This window comes from Azolla caroliniana, unplaced genomic scaffold (genome assembly GCF_043228905.1).
Source record: "Azolla caroliniana isolate FFs.n. ecotype wild unplaced genomic scaffold, voAzoCaro1.0.p SCAF_2, whole genome shotgun sequence".
Taxonomy (NCBI): Eukaryota; Viridiplantae; Streptophyta; class Polypodiopsida; order Salviniales; family Salviniaceae; genus Azolla; species Azolla caroliniana.
Window position 1 is genome coordinate 3,883,138 of NW_028230437.1, and position 20,173 is coordinate 3,903,310.

At 36.0% G+C, this 20,173-nt stretch overlaps 2 protein-coding genes across 2 annotated transcripts in view; both read right to left on the minus strand.

The window, feature by feature from the left end:
- LOC147867130 (uncharacterized) overlaps nt 1-20,173 on the minus strand; it is a 93,240-nt gene that overhangs the window by 15,071 nt on the left and 57,996 nt on the right. The window lies entirely within an intron of this gene.
- Nucleotides 1,126-17,588, minus strand: LOC147867134 (myosin-9-like). The gene is made up of 39 exons (XM_087314904.1): nt 17,209-17,588; nt 15,354-15,482; nt 15,090-15,233; nt 14,698-14,843; nt 14,462-14,618; nt 14,143-14,201; nt 12,276-12,432; nt 12,049-12,198; nt 11,845-11,981; nt 11,618-11,764; nt 11,402-11,503; nt 10,731-10,788; nt 10,526-10,627; nt 10,281-10,318; nt 8,840-8,966; nt 8,583-8,753; nt 8,275-8,406; nt 8,085-8,194; nt 7,914-7,974; nt 7,096-7,273; nt 6,795-7,000; nt 6,570-6,689; nt 6,066-6,164; nt 5,722-5,952; nt 5,396-5,535; nt 5,062-5,176; nt 4,937-4,984; nt 4,464-4,553; nt 4,101-4,271; nt 3,865-4,020; nt 3,198-3,398; nt 2,957-3,103; nt 2,788-2,858; nt 2,603-2,702; nt 2,471-2,527; nt 2,321-2,377; nt 2,152-2,232; nt 1,810-1,892; nt 1,126-1,722 (listed from the first exon to the last, which is right to left on the minus strand). The coding sequence occupies exons 1-39, from the start codon at nt 17,209-17,211 to the stop codon at nt 1,599-1,601; spliced, it is 4,605 nt and encodes a 1,534-aa protein (XP_087171030.1). The 5' UTR covers nt 17,212-17,588; the 3' UTR covers nt 1,126-1,598.

Below are 20,173 nucleotides of genomic sequence, written 5' to 3' on the forward strand. Positions count from 1 at the left end.
ATGAACTATGTATATTTTTGTCATTATGGGTGGTGTGCATATATGCATTACCCATGTATAAACCCGCATAGCCCATTTATATCAAAAAACAGAGTACATATCGTCTCACTGATTTGGCCAATGTTAATCTCTACATATAAATGTGAGAATTATTAATCTCTACGTATAAATGTATTTATACAATAATGATTGGTTTACATTAGCGTGTTCTCTCTCTCTCTCTCTAAATCGTACCATAATGTTATTTCGTTGATAAGGTCTGAAGATATGTAACAATAGTAAAGGATATGAGGGAATGAAAGAAACTTATTCGAGAACATTATGTGGTTCTTAGTTTTAATGAATTTTTGTCTCAAAAATGTGATTCTTCTATCTTGGAAGACCGAGAGATGATGTTGCCAAATCTTTAGAGAACTCAGGAACTTCTAGGAGCTAAACAACACAATATATGGCAAGCATCTATTGGATGCTAGGGTCCTAAAGACCACCATTTTCTCTACTACAATATGAACTCATGGCTGGATATACATGTATTCCATGTCTCCTTGGGATGAGGGATGCTACCAAATACATCAAAACCTTCACCATCCCGTCTTGTATAATAGGTGACAACCTTTTCAACAAGCTCAACCCCACACACAATCATCCACTTTCCTAATGAGCTAGTTAAAAACATTAGGTCATTAATACATTTATCTTCCACAACTTGACCTTCTTACCAAATAACTTATTTAACCACGGTATACATACCTTAGTGTTTCCCAATCACTTTTTGACTACCCAAACAATATGGTCATCAGTAAATTTCTGAGTGCATATGGCCAACGTAAAAAAATATTGGTTTGGATTCTTCTTCCCGAGATGTTAACAATAAATAAAGGGAGGAACATCACTCGATGTCTACGTATTGTCTTGCAAATCAGTTAATTACCGTTTGCCTTGTTTGTATGTAGTGAGAGTCATCAACAGGAAGAGGCCCCCTTACTTTGGTGTCTGCCAAGATTCTACGGCCAACCTTCCTAATTGCTAAGATTCTTGGGGGTTGCCAATCCGACACTCCCAAAATCACTGAATTCCAATAGCACCTCAATAAATTTTAAATGTGAAAAGGCGATACAAATGAAATATCATGAATGAATTGTCCACAAATTTTATTCATTTGACCAGCGAAAAAAAATTCAGATGTAATAGGAACATGTAAAAAAAGATACAAAAATCCAAAACTTCTGCTAGCACAAACCAGTCAGTCAAGTGTGCCAAGCTAAAAAAATATTGAAACCGCGTTCTTTCTATTTGTACCTCTTATCTAATAACATTGCTAATAGCTGATCAATGGAATCAAGCTATAAATATAACCAAAAAAACGCATTGATCGATCTTATCGAAATCGATCAAAGCCTAAAGAATAATTGAGCCAAGATGAGGATGAGGATGAGGATGGTAAGGATAATGATGAGTGAATGACTAATGGCTGAATGGAGTTTACATTTTACTTGCTACTTTACAATCCATTTTACAATAAAGGGTATTAGCAGATTCCAAACTCTTGAAAAAATGGCAGAGTCCAGATATTTTATTCTGCTAAATAAAAACACATATTATGCTGCTTGAGGTTGTAAGAAAAAGAAACCAGGATTTTCTCGAAGAACATTAGGAGGATCAATATCAGATAGATCTGTTTCTGGCATCGATTTTGATATATCATCAACAGAAAAGGGAATGCTGCAATGCACAAAGAAAGGAAAAAATGTCAATATCTGCTTCCAAGTATTCAAATGCTTTTTCATAAATCATCAACTTATGACGAACCTTGAGTCATCATCCAGTAGGAAAGAGTTGCTCATTGCATTGTTTGAATCTTCTGTCATCAAGACTCTCATGCTTGCAATAACCTGGCAGAGGAACCCAGATTTAACACCCTTGTATCAAATTTCCAAGAAAAAGTTTCACAATTAACTAGAGATAGTTTTCCTTGATGAATTTCATGATGCATTTGAATTAATATACTTTCAACAATAGATTCTCAAAGATTAATGTCAATATTAATTATTTTAAACCTAAAATGTTAACAATCAACAAAATGGGAGGTGAAACAAAAACAAAGATCAAGCACAACAGTTGTCCATATGATGTTCATTAATTTATCCTCACCTCAGTAGAAACACTGTGAGTTCCATATTTATCATCCCAATACATAGTGCTGATGCGATAAAGTTGTTGTATGCTTAGCACCTAAGGCACACATGTAACCCAACATAAGATAATATTTTACAACACATGACCTAACACAAACTAATGCACAATATATGGTTCTACATACAGGACAAAGATCATGAGTTATCTCATCCAGTGATTTCTTTGGTTTCTGGTGTATAACCTGGCAAAAATCATAACAATCAGGTCAGCAGAAATTAAGAATGGAATAGAAATAAACAGTGTGCAGGCACACATACGACACTACAAAAGTTACCAGGAATCCAACAGCCTGCCTTATGTGCTTTAGCTCATCCCAGGATTTTCCAGCGTACTACAAAAAGAATGCAATTTGTATTGAATCCAAACTCATATAACCAAAAAACGACATGGCATGAATTCCAATTACTGTTTCTGAAGCATCATACGCCCAACGTTCTAACTCTGCTAACCCAGCTTTGACATATTCCCCATTACTGAATGAACAGCATTCTCTTCGCAATAACAGACTGAACCACAAAAAAGTTCATTATAAAATAAAATAATCCAATAGGTACAAATTTAGGGTTTGTGATGCCAACAACATGTTATCACCTGTTGAAAAGCTGAACATTAATGTAGGAAAATATCTGAGTAAAAACTTTGCTGATGAAAAATGATGGCACCTGATATGAACATATACAAACAGAAGTTAATAGAAAAATTATTCAATTCCAAACTTTGAGAAAACAAATGTACAAAGTGTTTCAAAGCTGTTGATTACATTATTAGCACGCATGATGCTCAGCAAGCTACTGAGACTCTTAATAATGCCATGCCAATGGCTACTCAGTATTTGCTGTGCAGCACTACTGGCATGTACAGACCTTGATGCAGCTTTTCCTAGTGTTGTTCTTGATGTTCTAGGTGCCTGTAAAAATCATGATGCAACCAAAACTTATGAACCTTCTTAAAAGACAATGGCCATTCACAAAGTATAATGAACCAGACAAACATTTGCCAACCTGGATGCAAAGCCCAAGCAGGGGTGTTATTTCTTTCTTTAAATTATCTCGAATCATTCCATATATCTTCTCCACATATGCGGTAAGTTGTTGCTTGAACAACAACGCAGGATACTTTGCTTCCACCTGTCTCAATGAATCTAACCCACCTATGATGTTGCCATTAGAAAATGACAAACCTCCAGGTGAGGAACGGAAGCTCTGAAAAACATTGATGTGAGTAATCATAAAATATGCTGAAATACTTAAATACATCTATAATTGCATGGCAAAAACTCTGAAATTCCGAACTATTCTTTTGTTCCCCAAATACCCCTAATTTTTCTTTCTATGGTATGACTGGTCAAACCCCGAAAGAGCAAAGTAAATGATTAATACAATTGGTCAAATAGTACATGTAATGGAGAAATGAACATAGATTGATCACATAATCATTCATTACCACATGTAATTGTTCCAGGAGGGGTTACCAACGGCATTTGAGGGAATAACAAGAACTAAGGGGGTAATAGAACATATAATTGTTCCAGACGGAGTTAAGAAAGGGCATTTGGGGGAATAACAGAACTTATGGGCATTCCTGAGAAAAATATATATTTAGAATTTGAAATTTTTGCCTATTTGCATTGGTGCTAAATTTATAGCTAGGTTTACAACAGATTTTTACCTGAGTCATTCTACCAAAAAGAGTAGCTGACGGTGTTCTTCGCCTCTGCTGACCAAGGCCACCTGCACCACTTGCTTTCAAAGTGCGTTGAAGAAGAGAAAGTAGCATTGATGTGTTGGATAACCAATATGCTAGAATATCGTTATTCTCCTGGCTCTATGAAACGCCAAGTTCATTGAAGTAAATGTACTATCTATGCACAATTGATTCCTCTGAGCCTACTCAAAAGTTCATACCTCAATTGCGGTTCCAATAGTCTGTATTATGCGATCAAAAACATTTGTTCTCTCTGCTTCAAAGGAACGCCACTGTAGTAATGACTTGTAGATAATCGAAGCCGCAATAGGTCTATCCCGACTGAATCCCACATCTTGACCAACACATTTCAATAGTGCTTCCAGATTCTCCTATAGACAGGGTAGAGATATTAGTCCAAATAGACAAAGGTTCTTGACAGACATGAATGCTGTACTAATATCGTCAAAAACATGAAATCGAGTACTTAAGAATCTAATCTATACTTCGACAAGAAGATTCATGCAAACTAAGCACATAAATCACTTCAACTCTAGTGAACAAAGACAATCAGATGTAATCACCTGCTGTCTGTCTGGTGTAAGGATCTTCTGGCGCCTTTGTTCTTCTGCTGCAGGTTGTTCCTTTTCAGGAGTAATAGGTGAAGGAGATTCCTGGAGGAGAACATAGAATGCCACTTTTACAAAAAAAACTAATGAACCTTTACAAATACATGAACAAGCTTCATGAACGAACTGGCACTGATACTCTTGTTCCTGTTATTGTTTAGGGTTGTATCAATATGCATTTATAAGTGTCAAGCTGGTTTTGTTGCTGTGACTGTTTAGGCATTGAATTCAATGTAACTTTTAAGTGTAATTAACATCATGCACATCATCTCTTATTGGTTTTGTTGCAGTTTCTATTCATTTACATTAAAATTGGGGAATGATGCATTGAATCAAAAACTATTTACATCATAAAAACAACTTTCTTCTAAGTTCATTTTCTTCTCAGGTTCTTTATCGCACATTTAGAGAAAAGGTAGATTACTTACAGGTGTTCTCATGTCACCATCTGCAAGGACGCTACTTTCAGGGCTTCTCTGTATTTACAAAGAGAGTTAAGTCTTCTGATATATGCATTTATTTAAAAGATATCCGGAAAAGTAAGGTTTCTCACCTGCACAACTGTGCTTTTGAACCGATTGCTCAGACTTTTAGCTGGTGATATAACAAGAGTTTGTTGACGAAGGACTTGATTTTCAGATTCCAAATTCGACAATTTCTCTTCCAATCTAAAAGTATTATATCAGGAAACAATTCCTCACTACCTTTTCAATGACAGGAGAGAATCAATTGGTTATATAAAAAGAAAATCTTGTGGACGCTGACCAAGGGGTTTGGGGAAAATAATGTATTCAGGGAAAGAAACAGGAACTCAGGGAGATTTCGAGTTTTCCCTTATTTAAAACATTGGAACACTTATCAAACTGAGTAAAATCTACGCTAAATACCTTTGCATGGCCTCTTGAAGTTGATCTAACTTAATCTCAGAAGATTTCAAACTCTTGATCTTCTCATCACTATCTGTTTTGGCCTCCAGAAGTTTCTGTTCTGCATCCACTGCCCGTTTTTCTAGAGAGTTTACTAATGCCTGATATAAACCATCACTTACGTATATAAACAACTAAGAAAAGATAAGTAAAGAATTTATGGATGGAATGATTTCCAATTTCTAATGCTACTTTTTCACATTATTTTATCTTACATAACAGACAATGCAGATTACGTGCAATGTTTTCAATTCACACAATTACACCCATTGGCAAGTCATTTCGACCTTTAAGTTTTCGTTATCAGCTTCGAGCTTCTCAATTTTCGCATTGCTAACTTCCATAACTTTAATAACTTCCACTTCTTTCATTGTTGAAACAGCCTGATCTGCTGCATGTTTACCCAGCTCTCTCTCTTCAGCCGCAAGCATTGTTGCTGCTTCTAATTGGGCCTGCATCTCATTTAAACTCATCCGTAACTTTGATACCTCCTGAGCCTTTGCTTCCTCCAAGTCAGTCTGTAGATGTCATCATTCAATAAAGAAAAGAGAAAATCGCATCAGTGGAGTGAGCAATGAAGAGTTGATATTAGATGTGATGAAGAAGTGGACATCATAAACATGGAACATACTCGTAGCCTTTTCTCCAATTGCAGCCTCCATGTGAGTTCCTCACAACGTTTCTCAAGCTTTGTCTTTGCTTCTTGCAGTGCACCTGTCTCTTTTGCAGCCTGCCATTAAAACAAGCTGTGTGAATGCATTTATAGAGATGACCAACTCAATCCAACCAAAGCTGTGTAAATTTGTTATAATTTCCAACCAGAGCATTTAGGAATGTGACTGCTTCCAACTCATGAAAGGAATTTCATATGATTGATATATACTATATTCATCTATTTAAGTTTCCTTTACATAGAAAAGCTTTACAGCTCATAATTAAATTTCTCTGAAGTTTGAATCAATGTTCACAATCATTCTCATAAGTTTACATGAAATGAGCAACCATAAGGCATAAAAATCATGTTAATAACAGGAAAACAGTTCTGACCTAAACAAAATCCTACATTAGATTATGGCTCATTAATCCCCATTCTTTGCACAGACATGAATTTTAGTTTTAATGATCCAAGGCTTACCATTTTTAGCTTCTTAAGCTCTTTCCTAGCAATACGTCCTCTCCATATACATTCGACTCTAAGTGCTGCCTTCCGCAGCTTCATATAATCAGATTGTGCTTTATAACCCCTCCAGCATGTCTGGAATTCAGAGAAATACATTAAGCTGAATTGTAGAGCAAAAATTAAACTGCAAATTTAAAATGTTAAAAGGACTAGCACTAGCATTATCACTATCATTAAAACCTGAATTTTAACAGCAGCCCGTGTCTGGCGTCTAAATGTAAACTCTTTACGAGCACACATTCCACGCAAGCAAGCTTGAATAACAATAGCAGCTGCCCGAGCTTTTTTATACAATTTACGAGCTTGCCAACAACGAACATGTCTCTGTATTTGGATGGCTGCAGATTCCCTTTTCATCTCCATATATTGCTTGCGAGCAAGCTTACCTGCAATAAATAATTAGCAAAAATACATATTCACAATTAATAACATCCCAACCAGTTAATATAGGATTATTGATATTTAGAAGATAATAGCTTACCTCGCCATCGAGCCTGGGTACAGATAGCAGCTTTTCGTACAGATTTCAGTTCCTTTTGGGCAAGGAATGTACGGACTCTTCGTTGGATCACTTTCACAGCATTCCCTAAAACTTCCGCTCTTCTCGTATCCAACTCTGCCATCTGACCAGCTCTAAGGAACACCTTTGTTTTACCTATCTGATTATGTTCCAGATATAAGATCCGTTCAGAAAGTTGGATACCAGTTCATAATAACAAACCATTTTATGACACTATGTATGTGTTTCTTTACACTCATAGTTCAACATAAAATAGCAACCAAATACCAACATTTACAATCCAGCTTCAGGGGGAGACAAATTAAAGAAAAGGAGAGAATGCCGTCAGGAAGTGAGGAACACCTATTGACTTGGTCAATAATACTGTCAAAGATATACGCTAGAAATGTTACAAAGTAGTACCATGCAGCTTATGACCCATAAACTGCCAAGTTTAGAATAAACATAAATAAATACTATGGGGCACTGCGTTGACTTGATATTGCGTTGCATATCTCAAATTAGGATATGTTTTTACAGAAATCTCCGACCTTCAATCAAAGGTCAACAACTAAGACTTTAGGGCCAATTGGTTATGTGGCGTTTCACTTTTTCTGTGATTATGAGTAAATGGTTGGTGTTCATTCCATGAATATACATCCTAGGTTATATCAGGCATATGATAATTGCCGTGCAAACATACACCTAATCCATTGTCCCCCAGCATGGATAGTACATCTCATAATTTGAATTTATAAAACAACATGAGACTGAATTAGAATTCCAAATAAGATCTACACCTGATAGTTACTTAAATTGGCCTTCTTCAAAATATATTCTGTAGCAGCCTTTTCATCATAACTGCATTGAAAGGATGGATTCCTTAGCATGTTTATCTATAATACTGAATGAGGTTCCAGACCACACCTCAACTCAACTTTAGGAAGCAGAAGTAAAAACAGCAGTTTTACCTTCCTTCTTGCAAGTCAGTAGCTAGAAGACCAAATCGATCAAGAAATTCATCAAATGACCTTCTTGTAGGATAACCTGCACAACTGATACGTACAGCTTCAAGTACTCCCTGGTGAACAAGTTGTAAAAAACATTAATTCCTCATGTTAGATAGTTCTCCTTGCATTAAAAGTTGTTTTTTACACATACTCCACATCTGAGTTGCTGTAGGACATTTTGGTTCTCAAAGCGCCCTGGCTTATTGTATTGATTCGGCTTCACGCAACGAATGTAGTGAGGCTGTGTTGAGTTTAGTGTATCCATAAGTGATTGTAATTGTTGCTGAAAATACAAAAATTATATAAGAGTTACAAATACTACCAAATGAAATGGCATCCCCTGCAATTTGACTATAATCAAACCATCAAATAAAGATCAATCTAATGGACCATTAAATATGTAAGTATTTATTCCACATGCTGTGAGATATAATCCAATAATATTTGTATGGTTTGAACCTTGAACCGGGTACCAATTGAAGAGAATTTGTAAGAAGATTTTGATGAATCCTCAGGTGGAGGGAAGAGATCAGCGACAAATGGACATTTTGAGGACCCCAACAACGCCTGGTGTTCCGCAACAACATAATCCTTGTTTTTGTCCAGGAATAGATCTGCCTGATAAGTAACCTACAAAAAATAACAAAGTTAGGCGATGAAGAAAGTCCATACAAAAGCAATAGAATGGCATTGTGCAAACAACTAAATAGTCTTACCTCGCCAGCATAGTGGGAAATGGTGAAATCTGTAAGAGAGAGCTTTGGTTTGAGAAACCGCTTGTGATTTTTGAAGGTTTGAAAAAGCTTGCTTGCAAATGTTTCATGAGTGGCTTTTGGAAACATGCTGGAAAACAATTGGATGAGATCTCTAATCAACTTGATATTCAAAGAAAAAACATTATTTGTATCCATCTTATTTATGAACTTAGGAGTGAAAGGTATTTATCCACAGAATATTTCCAAAATACCCCCGAGGTTTTATGCATTCACAATATGCCCATGATTTTTCATTATTTCAGCAAATGCTCTTGGTGAACCCTCAGAGGAGAGAAAATGGGTATAAATTGATTTGATAATTGCTTAAGCGGGACATATAATTGAGAAAGATGGGAGCTGAAGTAAACCATATAGTTGCTCTGGCAGAGTTGTCCATAGGCATTTTGGGAAATAAAGAGAAGCCATGGCATTGGGGTGAACACATGGGTATTTCAGAGTTTAACAGTTCAATATAAAACAGAATCAATTGATTAAACTATTCAAAACACAACAGGCTTCAGTGTATATTTTTCCGTTACTCCAGCATCCCTTAAATAAATACACAATATGAGACTCTGTTCTTATCTTGTGTTTAATTTAGTTTGTAGAGCCTATGGTTCATGCTCAAATGAAAACTTGGAAACTTGGAAACTTAGAAACGTGGAAACCAGTAAAAGGCAACCGACTACAAACAGCATAGTAATACAATCTTCAATGAAGCAATCGAAGGTTACAGATATCCTCATGGTGGTGAATGGGTTCCCAGAAAACCCCTTGATATAAGAAGGAACTCCCTAGCCAAAACATATCATCTTAGCCTTCTTGAAACAAGAGTGTTGTGGGTGCCTGAGGAACTAGCTCCTGAGACTATTGAAGCCCCCTTAATCAATAAGCATTCCTGACATTTGGTACATGAATGCAGTCCAAGACCATTGTTAAGATAATGTGGATGTTAACTGTTGACCATGAGAGGTGAGGGAGAAAGTAGACATTGATGATTCATGGAGGTATCCTATTCTAAGGAGATCCATCAGATAAACACCATGCAAAGCGTAATAGAGATCTTGTGCAAGAACTACCATCACTGAGCCTTATCTATCACTTGACATAGGACTTGACCAGCACCTGCCTTGACCTGTGGCATATATTTGTCAGCTTCAACCTGAGGGATGAAATAAAGAGTGGAAGACAACTATGTACTCCCTTAGTCTACCAATAAAATACATATATCCAACTAATCCAAATTATCCATGAAGCAAGCATCAATAATCATGTTAAGACTGAAATTTTTCAAACCAGTTTAAATGGCGTGTTTCATAATTACTCTTAGAATCATACTATAGAATTGACTACAAGCATTATGTTACATAAATTACTTTATTGCTAAGTTTGCATTTCATACCAGGCTTCATCTAGAAGAGCAATTATCCCCAAAGGTTTCTGGAAAAAGTACATAAAGTGTTGGACATTAGCAAGCTATTCATTAATTTAAAGAAACAGCTTGTCATTGATATTACAAGTTATCTTCCAACTCTCTACAATAGAGTGATGGTTTTGATAAACAAATAAAATGTAGCATGGCTATAAGCATAATCGATAAAGTAATTGATAGAAAATCAACTGTTTACCCTCAGATGTATTCTATACCTTCTCTATCATATCTAACACATCTTGATTATCCACAAACTCAATGTAACTCCAGTTAATTTCTTCCTTTGTGTATTCTTCTTGCTCCATCTTGAATACATGCTGTTGGAATGCAGTGTATAAGATGTAGTCAAACACTTCACCCCATACATACTTTAAGGAAAATCAAAGCAGTTTAATTTCAGATGATCTGTCAACGCAAAACCTGGTTGAAATGTTGTTGTAGTTTCTCGTTTGTAAGGTTGATACAGAATTGCTCAAAACTGCAATTATGTCAAACAATGTAACTTTAGATGCTTTAAGGTAAGACAAGCTGTATTGGAAAAAGCGATGGTACGTTATTCAAGTATGTAAGTATTGCAACAAGGAATATAATTTGGACACTGTGTCTTAGAATAAATGGCATTGTGAATACTTCCTCTGGATTATATTATACAGTATAATTAGCATAACCCAGCTGATGACTTTGGACATTTTAAATTTCCACAATAGTTATATACATTGTCTAATGGCTAGATTAAATATAGCCGTATATGCTCTTCTTAGGGGAATACATTATACAGTACAATTAGCATAACCCAGCTGATGACTATGGACATTTTCAATTTCCACAATAATTGTATACATCGTCTAATGGCTAGATTAAATCCCAGTTCAGCATGATAATGTGTCTAATGTAAAATCTAGTTACCAGATCACACATTGATTATAATCTATAATAGACTATACAATATGATAGCATGGTATCTACATCATAACAATATACTCTATTAGATTGCTGTATCTTTCCATATCTTTCGCTCTTTTGTAGATAACTTTGCTAAGATATAATTCACCAAATATATAAATTGACTAGAAATTAAATAATAGTAGTACCTGTTACACTTGAAGCTCTCAAATCCATAAATATCAAGCACACCAATCAACATTTTCGATTCAGAATCTTGGCCAATGGATTTATTCACTTTACTAACAAGCCTGTGCCGTGAGTGGAATAAGGCAAAAGATGAAAAGTTTTACCATACAAAACAAAAGTAATTCATATTTCCTGCCATACCTAAACAAATTGAGAATCACGAGATGTTCAATTACCAGTCAAATAGACGAGAATAGATAGTCTTTGCTAATGTGTCTCGATTTATTGTAGCCGACTGTGGATCGAGTGTTTTTGTAATGTTTTCATCTCTCGTTACAATTACTCGTGTGGTAAGAGCATCCAATAGTCCCATAGCATCACACCTAAAATTGACCACATAATTCTTATATGTGTTTTCCTTGACATTCAAACCAGCTTAACTTTAAGAATGCATTATGCATACATGAATAGCTCAGCTGCTACTTGCAAATGGAAATCAGAATCCTTGCCCTTTGGAACAGAAGAATCAGCTTCCTTCCCTTGGACAAAATCTATATTTCCTAGATGAAGAATTCCAGCCACAACACGGAAAATAGCCTCCTGCATAATTATGAAAATCAGAACAATCTTACCTCCTGCTGTTGCAAATGAAATATAAAAATTTTACCTGTTCTTCTAAACTTATTCCCACGATATCCATAGCTCTTCTTGTCTTTGCATACTCCCGGCTATTGCTAGTGTGCTCCAGTTCATAGCAATTGCTTTGGTTTAGATAATGAAAATATTGAGGTTCTCTCAATTTGTACTTTTCGGCATCCTATAAACAGACATGATAGATGTAAGTGCAAGAGTTTTGGAAAGACAACTATCTACAGCAGCTCATGTCTGTAATACCTCATTTGAAGCACATAGCTGATAAAAACAGTGATAATTCCTTTCAGGATCAGCAATCTGCACAACACGCGATCGTTCAAGGAGATATGTGCGAACAGCAGCTCCTGATATTCTCCCACTTTGATCAAACTGGAGTTCCACAAATTTTCCAAATCGACTGCACGATAGAGAAAAATAAATAAATCACAATCTAAATGTGCAATGTTTTTACTTGTATAATATCACAGTCTCTGGGAGTCTGTGACTACGACTAAATATCAGCACACTTTGTTTCAAGTGTGAGCAAGGAAGAGACTGAAGAATATAAACACCATCAAATCATACGTAGAAGAGAAGATTTAAGTTTCCCTACATTATTTAATAGTCAAGTCATGCATAACTAAAGCAAAATGAATAGCATAACCTCCATAAGTTCAATGGAAGAGTTATTGAGGTATGTGGCTTATAGGTGCCACATACCTAATACGAGTAGCAGATAAAAAGAAAGTAAAGCACCATTTTGCATCCCTCCCAGGTTCCGGCCATCCCTCATGAGTCTATCAAAATCAATATCTACCAGAACATTCCTTGTCAAACCCTGACTATAACTAACAATCATCACACCTAGTTTCAAGTGTGAGCACGGAAGAGCCTGAAGAAGATAAAAAGCACCAAATCATAAGTAGAAGAGAAGACTGAAGTTGACCTTCATTACTTCACAGTCAAGCAACATATCAGCACATTCCTTGTGAATCTGTGATTATGATTAACTATCAGCACAGCTAGTTTTAAGTTTGGTGAGTCTATGACTATGAATATCTATCAGCATATTCCTTGTGAAAGCATGAATATGACTGACAATCAGCACACTTAGTTTCAAGTGTGAGCGTGGAAGAGCCTGAAGAAGATAAAAGCCACCAAATCATAAGTAGAAGAAAAAACTCAAGTTCACCTTCATTACTTAACAGTCAAGGAATGCCTAGCTAAAGCCCAATGAATAGAATACTTTCCATAAGCTCATTGGAAGAGCTGTTCAGGTGTGTGGATTATAGGTCCTACATATGTCATCTAGTATGAGTAAATAAAATAGAAATGATCATTTAATATAAGTCCAACATATACAATAGGTCTTCGAAACTTGATAAAGTAGTAGGCAACAAAAAAAAGATTATATTTTCATTTCTAAAGAGACCAACTACAAATCATACAAAATTCCTGTAGCATTTTTACCATATTAAAATTACATTTTACTACCTAATCAGCCTGAATGTAATATAGCATTAGAATATAAAATACTCAAATCTGTCTACCTCAACTTTAGGCATAAATTGGGAAAGTTTAAGGTAGCTCAAATAACAACTACCAAAAACCACAATGCCCGGAAGGAAGAAATACCATCATATGCATATTTATGAGGATGGTCCATGTTAGGTTCACATCAGAATTTTTGGGTTTCATTGGCATTTGAGACACAATATGATCTGTATGCTTTTCAAATGTGATCATGCATGAATACCCAACTTCTAAATGACTGAAGATGGGATACCAATTATCCTTCATGTTTCAAAGCCAATAGTCCAAGCTCTTTCCATGAGAAGCTAGACTCAGACATGCCCCTGGATATGAAACACGTTATCTTTTTCACAAGAAACCCCATCTTCATATCAACAAAAATGCTTAAATAGACTAGCATCATGAAAAGGTGCAATTGACCAAATCTTCAGATCCCCAAGGAACCTAAAAGGTAAACATTTATATAACCCCAAGGAACTGAATGTGGATCAGATGCCACGTACAAAAAATGATACATTTGTTGGCAGATAAATCTACCTAATATAGAGCATCAAGCACGAAACAGAAAAAACAATTCCCATTCCAGTGTGCTTACCTGGAGTTGTCATTTCTAACAGTTTTTGCATTACCAAAGGCTTCAAGCAGTGGATTTGACTGCAAGTGCCAAGTAAACCAGTGAGATTTTGAAATTTTATAACTAAAAACCTACAGAACTGGATTTCACTACAATATTTAATAAATCAAAATCCTATTTGAATTTTTAATTTTGAGATGATATCAAAGGTTCTGCAAATGCCAAGTATAGTACTAAGATATCAAATTTTGGCAATTTAAAACCCACAGAACCAGTTCATGGTATAATACTTGATAATATTTGAATTTCTAAATTTGATATTAAATCATAATATCATTACTTCCAAAACTTGTTGTTCAACTGATCTGCCATCAGTCATTGCTCGACCACCCATATAAGCAATATACTGCATCAACAGCTTTGTGGTCTCCGTCTTTCCTGCTCCACTTTCTCCACTGACAAGGATAGATTGACTTTTTCCTTCATTGACCATGGCTCTGTTTTTCAGCAAAATCATAAGAAACCTAAAAATGCAATCATATTCAATATCATTGGCATGATTACAGTTCCACTTGCCTATAAGAGGTATCTGCAATGGCGAATACATGTGGGCTTAATTCACCAAATGTTGCTCCTCTATACTGTTCCATCATATGGACGTCATATAGATGTGGAAGTTTGGTAAAAGGGTTCACTGCAATCAGGATATTTCCTGTATATGTCTGTGAATTCAAATTGGTTAATGTTTCCAGAGTTAAATTAGACAGTGATGTGTTTTAAATGCCAATAACTCTATACCTAAGTTAGCTCCATGTGAGCATGCAACCAAATTCAGCATGTATAAATTGCTCAGAATGCAGCCCAAATTAAATACTACAATAATGAAATTCCAAAACAAATCTTCATGGATATTTGAAAAGTTTTGAATTAAGATGGAATAGAGCACTATGTTTGCCAGAAATGCTTACATAGATATCATTCAGTTCATATCTCGCAGCAAGATTGTGTAGAACACCTGGCTCATGCAAATAAGCCAGTTTTGTCATGTCATCCACACCTCCTGGTTGTGCATCAGAATCTTTTGGATGAACATTAGCCAAGTTGCTAACTACCTGAAATTTTGTGATATGCAAAGAAATTCTTCAAAACAGATTATACATATATTTGAAGAACTTTGGAACTGTGAGATCACTCTTTAAAGCACAATGACGACCCAAAACATGTTTCCTTACCAATTTCCCTGCTAGTGTCTGAGCTTTCAACTCATCTCCATTGATTTCCAATACTTCAGCCTCTAGCCAGGCCAGCTGGCTATCCTCCACCCAAATTTGAGATCCAACTGTTATATTTCTGTCACTAGCCTGTGAAAGAAAGATGCATTAACGTCTTTAAAGAGGCCAAAATGGCCTATGATACCAAATAACAGGTAACAAATTAAAATGTGTCTCAGCTTGGAGTACAGCAAGTATATAGATAGATAGATGGATGGATGGATGGATGGATGGATCAGTAAAACTGTGTAAGGTACCAGATATTTTCATTAGCTACTACCAATTGAAAAGCTTAAAATGTTGACAAATAAATCCCACATGGATGAAAAAATATGAGTAATTATCCTTCTTATGGAGAGTAACAAATCTAGTATCGTAATTCAAGATATATACACAATCCTTTTACAGATACAATTACACTGTGAGCATAAATGAGCTTACTAACATATTAGAAACATTTAAATACTGACAAATAAATCCTACATGCAGGAAAAAGATGAGTAACTTGCCTTCTTATAGACGGTAACAAACCTAGTTTCATAATTCACGATATATACACAAGCCTTCTTCCAATACAATTACATTGTGCACCTAAATGAACTTACTAACATATTAGAAACCTTAAATTACTGACAAATAAGTGCCACATGCATGAAAAAGATGAGCAATTTGCCTTCTTATAGAGGATAAAGAATCTAGTGTGGTATAACTCGAGATATATATAAAATCATCCTCTAACCAATACAATTACATTGCTTGGCAAAGCACTTTTTATGTAGGTATGATTACATTGCTCGGCAAAACCTAAGAAATAGATCTCCACCTAGAACCAATCCCCAATAAGTGTGCTGTGGGGGACCAGTTTATAACTATCTGCATAACTTTTAGAATCCATAAACGGTTGGATATTCTTGAAGGAAGATTAAAAGAAAACTGATGCTTTCTTCCATACCAAAACCAGGTGCAATTTCTTAAAAATATCCGTGAGATAAGTTTGATTACTAGATTCTGAAATAGCAGCATTGGAAAATCCAGCACAAATATGTAACTTTTCTACTAAATTCCTATAAGTTTGTGTGAAGGAAAACTTCCCCAAACAATAACAGAACAAAATCAGAATGAGATAAATACATTTTCTATGAAGTTCTTATACATGTGTAATATTTTCTCATAATTTCTGATTATTTCATGGAGTAGAAAGAACTCCCATAAAACACTCAGGGAGAAAATCCAACACCAATGTATAAATTTCCTTCTAAATCCCCATAGTTCTAAAACTTCCTCGAGCATCAAAGGAAGAAGAAGTTCATAAACTGAGGGAGCATATACGGCAAAAATATATGTACGTGTATGCATATGCGTACATGTATGTATATGTATTTTGTATACATATTCTAGAAAATTCGTATAACTTAGTGGTATTTCCTCATAATTTCCTATTCTTTTTAGTCATTGAAAGGAAAATCTGACGGTAGGAAAGAAATTTTTCCCAAATACTGAGGAGATGTGAGAGAGAGACACTGGCATTAGTTTATTGTCAAATTATTTACAGTTCTTAATCATGATAATTACCATGAAAAGGTTTGGCTTTTACAAACTTCGGTTCTTACTGATCAACATAGAAAAACCGTTGATTTATATCTGATGCCTAACGATGAAATCACTATATCTCATCTATTTTTTTATATACGATGCAAGCAAGTGACTACATATACATCTGAAGATACGAAAAACGGTCACATAACAGAGAGAGAGAGAGAGAAGAGAAGAACGATAAGAACAAAAAGAGAAGAGAATAGAAGAGAATGGGAAGTACCATGTCTTAGAGAATATATGTCAGAAACGGAGAGGTTTATTGATGACTTCTCTGGCGACCTGCTCCCATCAAAATAGTGAGGATTGTAAGGAATCGGAGAGGTTTAACAATGCTGTTTCTTCCGATCTGCTCCCATCAATAGAATGAGCATAGTTCAGAACGGACGATGGCTTTTTCCGTGCTGTTGCAGAAATGTGCATACAAGAGAGCGGGAGAGAGAGAGAGAGAGAGAGAGAAGAAGAGAAAATGAAGTCCCAAAGTCTGAGCCTGATGAAAGCGATTCGATCAATGAAACGAATGGATCTGCGCCATGGATTAGGGTTAGCGCAGAAACGGACGAAACGAGAGAAACGGGAGCTAAAGACTGAGAAGGCGGAAACGCAGCGATTCGAAACGGACGAAACGGGGAAGAACGTCTCCGAGCGAGAAACACACTCAGAAGTACAAAAAAAATTAAAAAGCGTTTCTAAAAATAAATAAAATTTGTAATAAAAAGCCCCCCAAAAAAAGAAAGGGGAAAAAAAAAACAATTAGCCTCATTTTTCTCGTTTGTTTGTTTTTATTTGAGCATCTTAATTTTTACTTTTTATTTTGTTCTCATTTGTGTGTGTTGTAACTTGTTTTTAAGTGTCTCAACACAATTCATTACCTTCAAAAACTGGGAAATTTTCCATTTACGTGCGAAAGACCAGAAGAGATCATTGGACACATCTCTAATTTCCGTCACATGCATGACTAACTAGCTAACTGCCACAATGCCATTCGTTACACTTGGTTGGACACAAGTGTGTCGACCATGACCTGTTCGTTTCGTCAATGTTGTGGGTTCCTTTGAGGAAGAACATGCAGAGCAAGAGTAGATCATGCATCTCTTTGGACCAGGGATTCTTCCACATGCGTCACTAACTGATTGCTCACAATGTCATTCGTCACGATTACTTGGAGAGATTGTGTGACAATGATGGCATGATGTTGTGAATCCCTTTAAATAACAACATGCACAATGGATTGAGTGGTGAGTTTGCATGGGTGGATCAATCACTGGATGTCATTTGTCAAAATTACTTGGAGATTGTGTGACAATGATAGCCCGGTTGTTCCATCAATTTAGAATTCCTAAAAGTTATAGACTCCTTTGTCTATTTTACAAGTTTTGCCAATGTTACAATGCTTGATTGCAATTTTTTTGAGTTTTCATTTGAGGTTGATTGTAATTTTATAGGAATTAAGTATCTTCCAACGTTAATTTTAAGACACAAGTGGATGGTGGAGAGGGTTAGCTAAAAGAATGGGGAAATATGTGACCCACGATGTTACGGGCATGACCATATAATATCTCATGGTCAGAATTTACCTTAGTATTCTATACACATGGATATGTGTGAGGGTTAAACGAGAGTGTAAAGAAGGGGAGGATTACTTTTAATCCTCGGGATTGAGACAACCCATTAGGCCAAGTGTGAACTTGCTTGGGGGCCTCGGGCATCGCTATAAATAAGAGGCCTAGCTACCCTTATTTGATCATCTTGTTGACTACGTCGAGACTTTGTTCTTGTGGTGGGTCAACTCTTGTAGCAAGCACGCCAGCACCATGTACGACTCGATGCCACGACAATGGTATGGGACGCCGATCAAGGCTCGAGTCCGTCTCGATCCCTTCGCTCGGGGGTGGTCGGGTGGATCAGCACCCTTCTTTCTCTCTCTTCTTTCTATCTATCTATCTATATTCTATCCTTATCTAATGCTTACATTAGTTCATGTCTCTAACACACGATGTGGTGGCGATGTGTTGTAGATATGATTTCATGTTACATCTTGCATTTAGAGCTAAAGTATTTATTTGGAGGGTCATGATTGGGGTTTTACCCTTGAGATGCCTCAAGAAAGTGAACTATTGTTGTTGGAATGTGCTATGTGCATCGTTTGCACGATATGACCATAACATAGTAGGCGTCAAACCTTCATACTTATCTAGTGTCAATATCTATTAGACGTATATCATTGTTTATTGGGCTTCATTAGATGGGATTTAAAATCCCCCTTTCACAACTCAATACAAGTTTCCTTTCACCATACTCTCAAATAGTTATTATGTTATTTGGAGGGTCATGATTGGGGGTTTACCCTTGGGAGATGCCTCAAGATAGTGAACTACTGTTGTTGGAATGTGTTTTGTGCATCATTTGCACAAATATCGCCATAACATAGTAGGCATCAAACTTCATACTTATCTAGTGTCAATATCTATTTGGAAATATATTATTGGTTAGTGGGCTTCTTTATACATGGGTTGAACTTCCCATTTCAAAAGGTCCTCTCACAACTTGGGACAAGTTTCCCTTCATCACACTCTCAAATAGTTATTGAGTTATTGAGGGTTACGGCACATTTGGCATATGTGTAATGCCTTCGTGTTTGATGCTTGGGTAGGTTGCTTTAGCAATTTTCATTGTCGGAAACATTAGATGTTATGACACGAGGAATTCCAAATATTTGAGTTGGAGGGCATAATGTTCACCTATCGGGTTGGCCTTTTTGTTGCATGGCTTCTCACAATCTAAGATCTAAATTCACATCCCAATTTAATGTAGGTATCATGTCCACCTATTGGAACAACCTTTCTCTCGCATAGCTTCTCACAATCTAAGATCTCACATCCCGATGTCATTTGTAGTATTTTTATAATATTGGTAATGAAGCGATTTTATTTTAGAAAACGGATGGATATCTCCAAACACCACCATTCAATGGATGGATATTTACATTTAACACTTATGCCTACTCTAATACATTCACTTACACACACACAAATACTCAAATATACCTTGATATATATACACACTCGTATATATACATGTGTGAAATCTTTCAATCACACTATAGATATGATGAAACACTTTTCTCTTCGAGAAGATGTCGACATCATCAAACACTCTATCCTAAAATTCCAATCCTCCTTGGTTCA

Bases quoted from the DNA above. Each gene is read 5' to 3' on its own strand.
- LOC147867134 (XM_087314904.1), bottom strand. The intron at 3,104-3,197 runs GTTGGCAAATGT...TGATTTTTACAG, and splicing joins TGCTTGGGCTTTGCATCCAG to GCACCTAGAACATCAAGAAC. The intron at 2,859-2,956 runs GTAATCAACAGC...TGTTCATATCAG, and splicing joins GCATCATGCGTGCTAATAAT to GTGCCATCATTTTTCATCAG.